Below are 13,376 nucleotides of genomic sequence, written 5' to 3'. Positions count from 1 at the left end.
CACAGCTTACTGGTGAGTGTGCACGTCTGTTGTGTCTGAGGTACACAGGTTACAGGTGAGTGCACGTCTGTTGCGTCTGAGGTAAACAGGTTACAGTTGAGTGTGCACGTCTGTTGTGTCTGAGGTAAACAGGTTACAGGTGAGTGTGCACATGTGTTGTGTCTGAGGTACACAGGTTACAGGTGAGTGTGCACATGTGTTGTGTCTGGGGTACACAGGTTACAGGTGAGTGTGCACATCTTGTGTCTGAGGTACACAGGTTACAGGTGAGTGTGCACGTATGTTGTGTCTGAGGTACACAGGTTACAGGTGAGTGTGCACGTATGTTGTGTCTGAGGTACACAAGTTACAGGTGTGTGCACGTCTTGTGTCTGAGGTACACAGGTTACAGGTGAGTGTGCACGTATGTTGTGTCTGAGGTACACAAGTTACAGGTGAGTGTGCACGTCTGTTGTGTCTGAGGTAAACAGGTTACAGTGGATTGTGCACGTATGGTAAGTGTGCACGTCTGTGTCTGAGGTACACAGGTTACAGGGGATTGTGCACAGGTGTTGTGTCTGAGGTACACAGGTTACAGGTAAGTGTGCACGTTGTATATGAGGTACACAGTTTACAGGTGAGTGCACGCCTGTTGTGTCTGAGGTACACAAGTTACAGGTGAGTGCACGTCTGTTGCGTCTGAGGTAAACAGGTTACAGTTGAGTGTGCACGTCTGTTGCGTCTGAGGTACACAGGTTACAGGGGAGTGTGCACGTCTGTTGTGTCTGAGGTAAACAGGTTACAGGTGAGTGTGCACGTCTGTTGTGTCTGAGGTAAATAGGTTACAGGTGAGTATGCACGTCTGCTGTTTGTGACTTATAGGTGAGTGTGCATGTCTGTTGTGTCTGTGGTATACAGGTAAGTGTGCACGTCTGTTGTGTCTGAGGTACATAGGTTACAGGGGATTGTGCATGTTTGTTGTGTCTGAGGTACACAGGTTACAGGGGAGTGTGCACGTCTGTTGTGTCTGAGGTACACAGGTTACAGGTGAGTGTGCACGTCTGTGGTGTCTGAGGTAAATAGGTTACAGGTAAGTGTGCACGTCTGTGTCTGAGGTACACAGGTTACAGGGGATTGTGCACAGGTGTTGTGTCTGAGGTACACAGGTTACAGGTAAGTGTGCACGTTGTATATGAGGTACAAAGGTTACAGGTGAGTGTGCACGTCTGTTGTGTCTGAGGTACACAGTTTACAGGTGAGTGCACGTCTGTTGTGTCTGAGGTACACAGGTTACAGGTGAGTGCACGTCTGTTGCGTCTGAGGTAAACAGGTTACAGTTGAGTGTGCACGTCTGTTGTGTCTGAGGTAAACAGGTTACAGGGTATTGTGCAGGTCTGTTGTGTCTGAGGTACACAGGTTACAGGGGATTGTGCACGTGTGTTGTGTCTGAGGTACACAGGTTACAGGTGAGTGCACGTCTGTTGTGTCTGAGGTAAACGGGTTACAGGTGAGTGTGCATGTCTGTTGTGTCTGAGGTACACAGGTTACAGGTGAGTGTGCACATGTGTTGTGTCTGGGGTACACAGGTTACAGGTGAGTGTGCACGTCTGTTGTGTCTGAGGTAAACAGGTTACAGGGGATTGTGCAGGTCTGTTGTGTCTGAGGTACACAGGTTACAGGGGATTGTGCACGTATGTTGTGTCTGAGGTACACAGGTTACAGGTGAGTGCACGTATGTTGTGTCTGAGGTACACAGGTTACAGGTGTGTGCACGTCTGTTGTATCTGGGGTACACAGGTTACAGGTGAGTGTGCACGTATATTGTGTCTGAGGTACACAAGTTACAGGTGAGTGTGCACGTCTGTTGTGTCTGAGGTAAACAGGTTACAGGGGATTGTGCACAAAATGTTGTGTCTGAGGTACACAGGTTACAGGGGATTGTGCACATATGTTGTGTCTGAGGTACACAGCTTACTGGTGAGTGTGCACGTCTGTTGTTTCTGAGGTACACAGGTTACAGGGGAGTGTGCACGTATGTTGTGTATGAGGTACACAGGTTACAGGGGAGTGTGCACATATATTGTATTTGAGGTACGTGAGTTACAGGTGAGTGTGCACATATATTGTGTGTGAGGCACGTGAGTTACAGGTGAGTGCACATATATTGTGTGTGAGGTACGTGGGTTACAGGTGAGTGTGCACATACATTGTGTGTGAGGTACGTGGGTTACAGGTGAGTGTGCACATATATTGTGTGTGAGGTACGTGGGTTACAGGTAAGTGTGCACATATCTTGTGTGTGAGGTACGTGAGTTACAGGTGAGTGTGCACATATATTGTGTGTGAGGTACGTGAGTTACAGGTGAGTGCACATATATTGTGTGTGAGGTACGTGAGTTACAGCTGAGTGTGCACATATATTGTGTGTGAGGTACGTGGGTTACAGGTGAGTGCGCACATATATTGTGTGTGAGGTACGTGGGTTACAGGTGAGTGTGCACATATATTGTGTGTGAGGTACGTGGGTTACAGGTGAGTGTGCACATATATTGTGTGTGAGGTACGTGAGTTACAGGTGAGTGTGCACATATATTGTGTGTGAGGTACGTGGGTTACAGGTGAGTGTGCACATATATTGTGTGTGAGGTACGTGAGTTACAGGTGAGTGCACATATATTGTGTGTGAGGTACGTGAGTTACAGGTGAGTGTGCACATATATTGTGTGTGAGGTACGTGGGTTACAGGTAGGGTTGCCACCTGTCCCTTAAAATACAGAACACTTATAAGTTACACATGCTGCAGGGTGTGCAGGGAGGAATATGAATAGTGCTGTCCAGAAACACAATACATGATCCTCCTCCCTACACACCCTGCAACATGTGTAACTCATAAGTGTCCAGGAAAACATGGCCGAGGTGGCAACCCTAGTTACAGGTGAGTGTGCACATATATTGTGTGTGAAGTACATGGATTACAGGTGAGTGTGCACATATATTGTGTGTGAGGTACATGAGTTACAGGTGAGTGTGCACATATATTGTGTGTGAGGTACGTGGGTTACAGGCGAGTGTGCACATATATTGTGTGTGAGGTACGTGGGTTACAGGTGAGTGTGCACATATATTGTGTGTGTGTTTGAGGTACGTGTGTTACTGGGGAGTGTGCACATATATTGTGTGTGTGAGGTACGTGGGTTACAGGTGAGTGTGCACATATATTGTGTGTGTGTGAGGTACGTGGGTTACAGGTGAGTGTGGACATATATTGTGTGTGTGGGGTATGTGGGTTACAGGTGAGTGTGCACATAAATTGTGTGTGTGAGGTACATGCGTTCCAGGTGAGTGTGCACATATATTGTTGTGTCTGAGGTACACAGGTTACAGGTGAATGTGCACATATGTTGTGTCTGAGGTACACAGGTTACAGGGGATTGTGCACGTCTGTTGTGTCTGAGGTACACAGGTTACTGGTGAGTGTGCACGTCTGTTGTGTCTGAGGTACACAGGTTACAGGTGAGTGTGCACGTCTGCTGTGTCTGAGGTACACAGGTTACAGGGGAGTGTGCACATATATTGTATGTGAGGTAAGTGAGTTACAGGTGAGTGTGCACATATGTTGTGTATGAGGTACGTGAGTTACAGCTGAGTGTGCACAAATATTGTGTGTGAGGTACGTGGGTTACAGGTGAGTGTGCACATATATTGTGTGTGAGGTACGTGGGTTACAGGTGAGTGTGCACATATATTGTGTGTGAGGTACGTGGGTTACAGGTGAGTGTGCACATATATTGTGTGTGAGGTACGTAAATTACAGGTGAGTGTGCACATATATTGTGTGTGAGGTATGTGGGTTACAGGTGAGTGTGCACATATATTGTGTGTGAGGTACGTGAGTTACAGGTGAGTGTGCACATATATTGTGTGTGAGGTATGTGGGTTACAGGTGAGTGTGCACATACATTGTGTGTGTGAGGTACATGTGTTACTGAGGAGTGTGCACACATATTGTGTGTGTGTGAGGTACGTAGGTTACAGGTGAGTGCACATATATTGTGTGTGTGTGTGTGTGTGTGAGGTACGTGGGTTACAGGTGAGTGTGCACATATATTGTGTGTGTGTGAGGTACGTGGGTTACAGGTGAGTGTGCAAATATATTGTGTGTGAGGTACATGGGTTACAGGTGAGTGTGCACATATATTTTGTGTGTGGGGTATGTGGGTTACAGGTGAGTGTGCAAATATATTGTGTGTGAGGTACGTGGGTTACAGGTGAGTGTGCACATATATTGTGTGTGAGATACGTAGGTTACAGGTGAGTGTGCACATATATTGTGTGTGTGAGGTATGTGGGTTACAGGTGAGTGTGCACATATATTGTGTGTGTGTGAGGTACATGGGTTACAGGTGAGTGTGCACATATATTGTGTGTGAGGTATGTGGGCTACAGGTAAGTGTGCACATATATTGTGTGTGAGGTACGTAGGTTACAGGTGAGTGTGCACATATACTTTGTGTGAGGTACGTGGGTTACAGGTGAGTGTGCACATATACTGTGTGTGAGGTACGTGAGTTACAGGTGAGTGTGCACATATATTGTGTGAGGTACGTGGGTTACAGGTGAGTGTGCTCATGTGTGTGAGGTACGTGGGTTACAGGTGAGTGTGCACATATACTGTGTGTGAGGTACGTAGATTACAGGTGAGTGTGCATGTATACTGTGTGTGAGGTACGTAGGTTACAGGTGAGTGTGCACATATACTGTGTGTGAGGTACGTGGGTTACAGGTGAGTGTGCACATATATTGTGTCTGAGGTACGTGAGTTACAGTTGAGTGTGCACATATATTGTGTGCGAGGTATGTGGGTTACAGGTGAGTGTGCACATATATTGTGTGTGAGGTACGTGGGTTACAGGTAAGTGCGCACATATATTGTGTGTGAGGTATGTGGGTTACAGGTGAGTGTGCACATATATTTTGTGTGTGAGGTACGTGGGTTACAGGTGAGTGTGCACATACATTGTGTGTGTGTGTGGAGTATGTGGGTTACAGGTGAGTGTGCAAATATATTGTGTGAGGTACGTGGGTTACAGGTGAGTGTGCACATATATTATGTGTGAGATACGTAGGTTACGGGCGAGTTTGCACATATATTGTGTGTGTGAGGTATGTGGGTTACAGGTGAGTGTGCACATATATTGTGTGTGTGAGGTACATGGGTTACAGGTGAGTGTGCACATATATTGTGTATGAGGTATGTGGGCTACAGGTGAGTGTGCACATATACTGTGTGTGAGGTACGTGGGTTACAGGTGAGTGTGCACATATACTGTGTGTGAGGTACGTGGGTTACAGGTGAGTGTGCACATATATTGTGTGTGAGGTACGAGGGTTACAGGTGAGTGTGCACATATATTGTGTGAGGTATGTGGGTTACAGGTGTGTGTGCACATATATTGTGTGTGAGGTACGTGGGTTACAGGTGAGTGTGCACATATATTGTGTGTGTGAGGTACATGGGTTACAGGTGAGTGTGCACATATATTGTGTGTGTGAGGTACGTGGGTTACAGGGGAGTGTGCACATATATTGTGTGTGAGGTACGTGGGTTACAGGGGAGTGTGCACATATAATGTGTGAGGTACGTAGGTTACAGGGGAGTGTGTACATATATATTGTGTGTGTGAGGTACATGGGTTACAGGTGAGTTTGCACATATACTGTGTGTGAGGTACGTGGGTTACAGGGGAGTGTGCACATATATTGTGTGTGTGAGGTACGTGGGTTACAGGTGAGTGTACACATATATTGTGTGTGAGGTACGTGGGTTACAGGTGAGTGTGCACATATACTGTGTGTGAGGTACGTGAGTTACAGGTGAGTGTGCACATATATTGCGTGTGAGGTACGTGGGTTAATGGTGAGTGTGTACATATATTGTGTGTGAGGTACATGGATTACTGGTGAGTATGCACATATATTGTGTGTGAGGTACGTGGGTTACTGGTGACTGTGCACATATATTGTGTGTGTGAGGTATGTGGGTTACTGGTGACTGTGCACATATATTGTGTGTGAGGTACGTATGTTACAGGTGAGTGTGCACATATATTGTGTGTGAGGTACGTGGGTTACAGGTAAGTGTGCACATATATTGTGTGTGAGGTACGTGGGTTGCTGGTGAGTGTGCACGTATATTGTGTGTGAGGTACGTAGGTTACAGGTGAGTGTGCACATTCATTGTGTGTGAGGTATGTGGGTTACAGGTGTGTGTGCACATATATTGTGTGTGAGGTACGTGGGTTACAGGTGTGTGTGCACATATATTGTGTGTGAGAGACACATCTTACAGGTGAGTGTGCATATATATTGTGTGTATAGTAAGTGTGATGCTGAATGATAATCTTGTGCGTATGTAGTAATTCCTGGGTTACCACATGATTTTATTTAAATGTAATGAGAGAGATATTGATACATCCACGAGCAATATAAACAACTTACACATACACGTGTATTCTCACTGTACAGTCCGTATGTATGTGACGCCTTCAGATGGCTCAGCGATTGAGCACGGAGAAGACCCATATGTATGTGATCAGGTGAAGAATGAGGAGGATGAAGTTTCTATATATACGTCTACAGGTGATTAGCCATATTATTATTTTTTTCTTAAAATGACGATGGTTCACAGTCCTCCATAACATAGGGGATATATTTCCCGTCAGTAGGAGGAGGTCAAGAACCCATATCAGAGCTTAAAACCCTCCCATCTCTCTCTAGTTTTATTCTTGGCCTCGTAGGAGAAGTTTGAGAATAGAGGTTGTTCCAGCTACTGGCTTGTGGAGTACAAATTATTCGCTCAGACCTATGTAAGACCCAGAGTCCTTGGGGAGTATCATTCGGTTCCAAACCCCCACAATAAAACGAATATAGCAATAAAGTGAGTCACACTCATTTTGTTGTTTCCCAGTGCATATAAAAGTTATATTTACACTACACTATAGTCTATTAAGTGTGCAATAGCACTATGTCTAAAAACAATGTATATACCTTAATTAAAAAATACTTTATTGCTAAAAATGCTAACTATCATCTAAGCCTTCAGTGAGTGATAATATTTTTGCTGGTGGTGTGTATAAATAGGTGTATATAAATGTGTATGAGTATATATGTTGGAAAAATGGAGACGATAGACTTCCTCGACACAGGGTTACCACAAACCTTCAATTTGTAAGAAGAGTGATATCTGTGAAGAACCCATATCAGACCTTAAAATCCCTCCCACCTCCCATCTCTCTAGTTTTGTTCTTTGCCTCGTAGGAGAAGGTTGAGAATAGAGGTTGTTCCAGCTACTGGCTTATGGATTACAAAGTGGGATCTCAGACCCATGTGATACCCAGATTTCCTGGGGAGTATCATTCACAAAGAAGACAGAAAAGAATGAATAGGAAATACCCTGTTATGTGCACAGCATTTCCCTATGGGACTTCAGCCATAACTACCCTCAGGCATTGTGGGGACTCGTCCTTAGCCTCCCTCTGAGGGACTCTGGTATTTCCTACTGCAATCCTCTGCGGTACCAGATACCTGCACTGGGTGGGCTCTCTACAAGAAACTGCTGCAGCTGCAATAACATTGACTTGCCTGGTAAGCCAATGGAGGGGTGCTGCATAAGGTAAGTGCTTTTATACAGCACAGACACATCCCAGAGGCCACTCTGACACAGGTACAGCATAGCCAGAGTCCTGCTAAGACTGTCGCCCTTCACAGCCCTCTGGCAGCTCTGGGAAAATATTTATGGCTCTGTTTATAAAATAGGTTCCTGGGCCTTTATGAAAACCACTAACTGCTCAGTGCAGTTTAATAGAGGACAAACTGGTTAGGCAGGGGAGCATGTTTTTATGAGGTATATGTATTTATTATACTTGCTGCACATTATACAATGTCATTTCTTTCAAAATGGCTTTGAAGCCTCCTCTGGGCCACTGACCTCTCTCCTGGCAGTAGCCCCGCCCCCTCAGATCCCCGGCTTTCCTATTCCCTCAGAAGCTGTTACTTGGCAAAAAAACAGCTCAGGAAATTTTGAAGCAGTAATTTCTTCGTTTTTTTAATGAGTAATTCTTTTTTTCTAAACACTTCCCCTTGCAGGATCTGCCAAGGAGTCTCTTGGGGTGTGTGTGTGTATATATATATATATATATATATAGATAGATAGATAGATAGATAGATAGATAGATAGATAGATATTGTACCAAAATACCATCAGATATATAGAGGAATATGTATTTATGAATAAATAGAACATTCTGTTATGTGCAGAACATTGGAATTGGAAATATGAATATTTTCATGTCAGGTTTGCACAAGAGTGGGGGGGTTTTCCCCCACTTTTTTTCTACATTGATATTTTATGGAGGGATATGTGAACTCGCATGCAATATTCTAAGTTTGGCTTTTTGCACTCGTTGGGTTAGCGCAACCCAACAAGCGCAAAAACAAAATGTATGCTTACCTGATACATTTCTTTCTTTCCGGGCATGGAGAGTCCACAACGTCATTCCAATTACTAGTGGGATATTCAACTCCTGGCCAGCAGGAGGAGGCAAAGAGCACCCCAGCAAAGCTGTTAAGTGTAACTTCCCTTACCCATAATTCCCAGTCATTCAGCCGAAGGAAAATGGAAAAAGAAGAAACACAAGGATATAAAGGTGCCTGAGGTTTACTAAAAAAAACTGCAGAATTCTAATCTAAAAAGAGGGCAGGGTCGTAGACTCTCCATGCCCGGAAAGAAAGAAATTTATCAGGTAAGCATAAATTTTGTTTTTATTTCTATAGCATGGAGAGTCCACAACGTCATTCCAATTACTAGTGGGAACCAATACCCAAGCTAGAGGAAACGGAATGAAAAGGGAGGGAGAACAAGGCAGGAGGACCTAAACAGAAGGCACCACCGCTTGAAGAACCTTTCTCCCAAAAAGGCCATAGCCGATGCAAAAGTATCAAATTTGTAGAATTTGCAAAAAGTATACAAAGAGGACCACGTTACAGCCTTGCAAATCTGTTCCACAGAAGCTTCATTTTTGATAGCCCAAGATGAGGAGACAGCCCTTGTGGACCAATCCATAATTCTCTCAGGAGGCTGCTGTCCAGCTGTCTCATAAGCTAAACGAATATTATTTCTTAACCAGAGGGAAAGGGTAGTAGAAGTGGCCTTCTGACCGTTACACTTTCCAGAGAAAATCACAAACAGGGCAGTAGATTGCCGAAAATCTTTAGTTACTTGAAGGTAAAACAATAAAGCATGGACAACATCTAAGTTATGCAAAAGACGTTGCTTATGGGAATAAGGATTATGACAAAAAGGAGGAACAACAATTTCCTGATTAATGTTTCGATCCGACACCACCTTAGGGAGAAATCCCAATTTAGTATGCAGGACCGCCTTATCTGAATGAAAACTAAAGTACGGGGAATCACACTGCAGAGCCGAAAGCTCAGAAACTCTGTGAGCGGAAGCAATAGCAAGAAGAAACAAAACCTTCCAAGATAACAATTTCTTTCATGTAATTAGCAAGAGTCCATGAGCTAGTGACGTATGGGATATACATTCCTACCAGGAGGGGCAAAGTTTCCCAAACCTCAAAATGCCTACAAATACACCCCTCACCACACCCACAATTCAGTTTTACAAACTTTGCCTCCGATGGAGGTGGTGAAGTAAGTTTGTGCTAGATTCTACGTTGATATGCGCTCCGCAGCAAGTTGGAGCCCGGTTTTCCTCTCAGCGTGCAGTGAATGTCAGAGGGATGTGAGGAGAGTATTGCCTATTTGAATGCAGTGATCTCCTTCTACGGGGTCTATTTCATAGGTTCTCTGTTATCGGTCGTAGAGATTCATCTCTTACCTCCCTTTTCAGATCGACGATATACTCTTATATATACCATTACCTCTGCTGATTCTCGTTTCAGTACTGGTTTGGCTATCTGCTATATGTAGATGAGTGTCCTGGGGTAAGTAAGTCTTATTTTCTGTGACACTCTAAGCTATGGTTGGGCACTTTGTTTATAACGTTCTAAATATATGTATTCAAACATTTATTTGCCTTGACTCAGAATGTTCAACTTTCCTTATTTTCAGACAGTCAGTTTCATATTTGGGATAATGCATTTTAATTTAACATTTTTTCTTACCTTAAAATTTGACTTTTTCCCTGTGGGCTGTTAGGCTCGCGGGGGCTGAAAATGCTTCATTTTATTGCGTCATTCTTGGCGCAGACTTTTTTGGCGCAAAAATTCTATTTCCGTTTCCGGCGTCATACGTGTCGCCGGAAGTTGCGTCATTTTTTGACGTTATTTTGCGCCAAAAATGTCGGCGTTCCGGACGTGGCGTCATTTTTGGCGCCAGAAGCATTTAGGCACCAAATAATGTGGGCGTCTTATTTGGCGCGAAAAAATATGGGCGTCGCTTTTGTCTCCACATTTTTTAAGTCTCATTTTTTATTGCTTCTGGTTGCTAGAAGCTTGTTCTTTGGCATTTTTTCCCATTCCTGAAACTGTCATTTAAGGAATTTGATCAATTTTGCTTTATATATATGTTGTTTTTTCTCTTACATATTGCAAGATGTCTCACGTTGCATCTGAGTCAGAAGATACTACAGGAAAATCGCTGTCAAGTGCTGAATCTACCAAAGCTAAGTGTATCTGCTGTAAACTTTTGGTAGCTATTCCTCCAGCTGTTGTTTGTATTGATTGTCATGACAAACTTGTTAAAGCAGATAATATTTCCTTTAGTAAAGTACCATTGCCTGTTGCAGTTCCTTCAACATCTAAGGTGCAGAATGTTCCTGATAATATAAGAGATTTTGTTTCTGAATCCATAAAGAAGGCTATGTCTGTTATTTCTCCTTCTAGTAAACGTAAAAAATCTTTTTAAACTTCTCTCCCTACAGATGAATTTTTAAATGAACATCATCATTCTGATTCTGATGATTCCTCTGGTTCAGAGGATTCTGTCTCAGAGGTTGATGCTGATAAATCTTCATATTTATTTAAAATGGAATTTATTCGTTCTTTACTTAAAGAAGTACTAATTGCTTTAGAAATAGAGGATTCTGGTCCTCTTGATACTAATTCTAAACGTTTAGATAAGGTATTTAAAGCTCCTGTGGTTATTCCAGAAGTTTTTCCTGTTCCTAATGCTATTTCTGCAGTAATTTCCAAAGAATGGGATAATTTGGGTAATTCATTTACTCCTTCTAAACGTTTTAAGCAATTATATCCTGTGCCGTCTGACAGATTAGAATTTTGGGACAAGATCCCTAAAGTTGATGGGGCTATTTCTACCCTTGCTAAACGTACTACTATTCCTACATCAGATGGTACTTCGTTTAAGGATCCTCTAGACAGGAAAATTGAATCCTTTCTAAGAAAAGCTTATCTGTGTTCAGGTAATCTTCTTAGACCTGCTATATCTTTGGCTGATGTTGCTGCAGCTTCAACTTTTTGGTTGGAAACTTTAGCGCAACAAGTAACACATCGTGATTCTCATGATATTATTATTCTTCTTCAGCATGCTAATAATTTTATCTGTGATGCCATTTTTGATATTATCAGAGTTGATGTCAGGTTTATGTCTCTAGCTATTTTAGCTAGAAGAGCTTTATGGCTTAAAACTTGGAATGCTGATATGGCTTCTAAATCAACTTTACTTTCCATTTCTTTCCAGGGTAACAAATTATTTGGTTCTCAGTTGGATTCCATTATTTCAACTGTTACTGGTGGGAAAGGAACTTTTTTACCACAGGATAAAAAATCTAAAGGTAAAAACAGGGCTAATAATCGTTTTCGTTCCTTTCGTTTCAACAAAGAACAAAAGCCTGATCCTTCATCCTCAGGAGCAGTTTCAGTTTGGAGACCATCTCCAGTCTGGAATAAATCCAAGCCAGCTAGAAAGGCAAAGCCTGCTTCTAAGTCCACATGAAGGTGCGGCCTTCATTCCAGCTCAGCTGGTAGGGGGCAGGTTACGTTTTTTTCAAGGAAATTTGGATCAATTCTGTTCACAATCTTTGGATTCAGAGCATTGTTTCTGAAGGGTACAGAATTGGTTTCAAGTTGAGACCTCCTGCAAAGAGATTTTTTCTTCCCGTGTCCCAGTAAATCCAGTAAAAGCTCAAGCATTTCTGAAATGTGTTTCAGATCTAGAGTTGACTGGAGTAATTATGCCAGTTCCAGTTCCGGAACAGGGGATGGGGTTTTATTCAAATCTCTTCATTGTACCAAAGAAGGAGAATTCTTTCAGACCAGTTCTGGATCTAAAAATATTGAATCGTTATGTAAGGATACCAACGTTCAAGATGGTAACTGTAAGGACTATCTTACCTTTTGTTCAGCAAGGGAATTATATGTCCACAATAGATTTACAGGATGCATATCTGCATATTCCGATTCATCCAGATCATTATCAGTTCCTGAGATTCTCGTTTCTGGACAAGCATTACCAATTTGTGGCTCTGCCGTTTGGCCTAGCTACAGCTCCAAGAATTTTTACAAAGGTTCTCGGTGCCCTGCTGTCTGTAATCAGAGAACAGGGTATTGTGGTATTTCCTTATTTGGACGATATCTTGGTACTTGCTCAGTCTTTACATTTAGCAGAATCTCATACGAATCGACTTGTGTTGTTTCTTCAAGATCATGGTTGGAGGATCAATTTACCAAAAAGTTCTATGATTCCTCAGACAAGGGTAACCTTTCTGGGTTTCCAGATGGATTCAGTGTCCATGACTCTGTCTTTATCAGACAAGAGACGTCTAAAGTTGATTGCAGCTTGTCGAAACCTTCAGTCACAATCATTCCCTTCAGTAGCCTTATGCATGGAAATTCTAGGTCTTATGACTGCTGCATCGGACGCGATCCCCTTTGCTCGTTTTCACATGCGACCTCTTCAGCTCTGTATGCTGAAGCAATGGTGCAAGGATTACACGAAGATATCTCAATTAATATCTTTAAAACCGATTGTTCGACACTCTCTAACATGGTGGACAGATCACCATCGTTTAATTCAGGGGGCTTCTTTTGTGCTTCCGACCTGGACTTTAATTTCAACAGATGCAAGTCTCACAGGTTGGGGAGCTGTGTGGGGATCTCTGACGGCACAAGGAGTTTGGGAATCTCAGGAGGTGAGATTACCGATCAATATTTTGGAACTCCGTGCAATTTTCAGAGCTCTTCAGTTTTGGCCTCTTCTGAAGAGAGAATCGTTCATTTGTTTTCAGACAGACAATGTCACAACTGTGGCATACATCAATCATCAAGGAGGGACTCACAGTCCTCTGGCTATGAAAGAAGTATCTCGAATTTTGGTTTGGGCGGAATCCAGCTCCTGTCTAATCTCTGCGGTTCATA

At 43.1% G+C, this 13,376-nt stretch overlaps 1 protein-coding gene across 2 annotated transcripts in view; it reads left to right on the top strand.

Annotated features, from left to right (window-relative positions):
• The window catches only part of LOC128666726 (zinc finger protein OZF-like), a 142,372-nt gene that overhangs the window by 102,200 nt on the left and 26,796 nt on the right, over positions 1-13,376 (top strand). For both annotated transcript variants that reach the window (XM_053721475.1, XM_053721476.1), the window contains exon 5: positions 6,505-6,618. In XM_053721475.1, coding sequence (XP_053577450.1) covers positions 6,505-6,618 — 114 coding nt within the window. The remainder of the gene's footprint in view (positions 1-6,504; positions 6,619-13,376) is intronic.

Source organism: Bombina bombina, chromosome 7 (assembly GCF_027579735.1).
Source record: "Bombina bombina isolate aBomBom1 chromosome 7, aBomBom1.pri, whole genome shotgun sequence".
NCBI lineage: Eukaryota > Metazoa > Chordata > Amphibia > Anura > Bombinatoridae > Bombina > Bombina bombina.
This window is presented reverse-complemented; position numbering and strand designations above follow the sequence as displayed.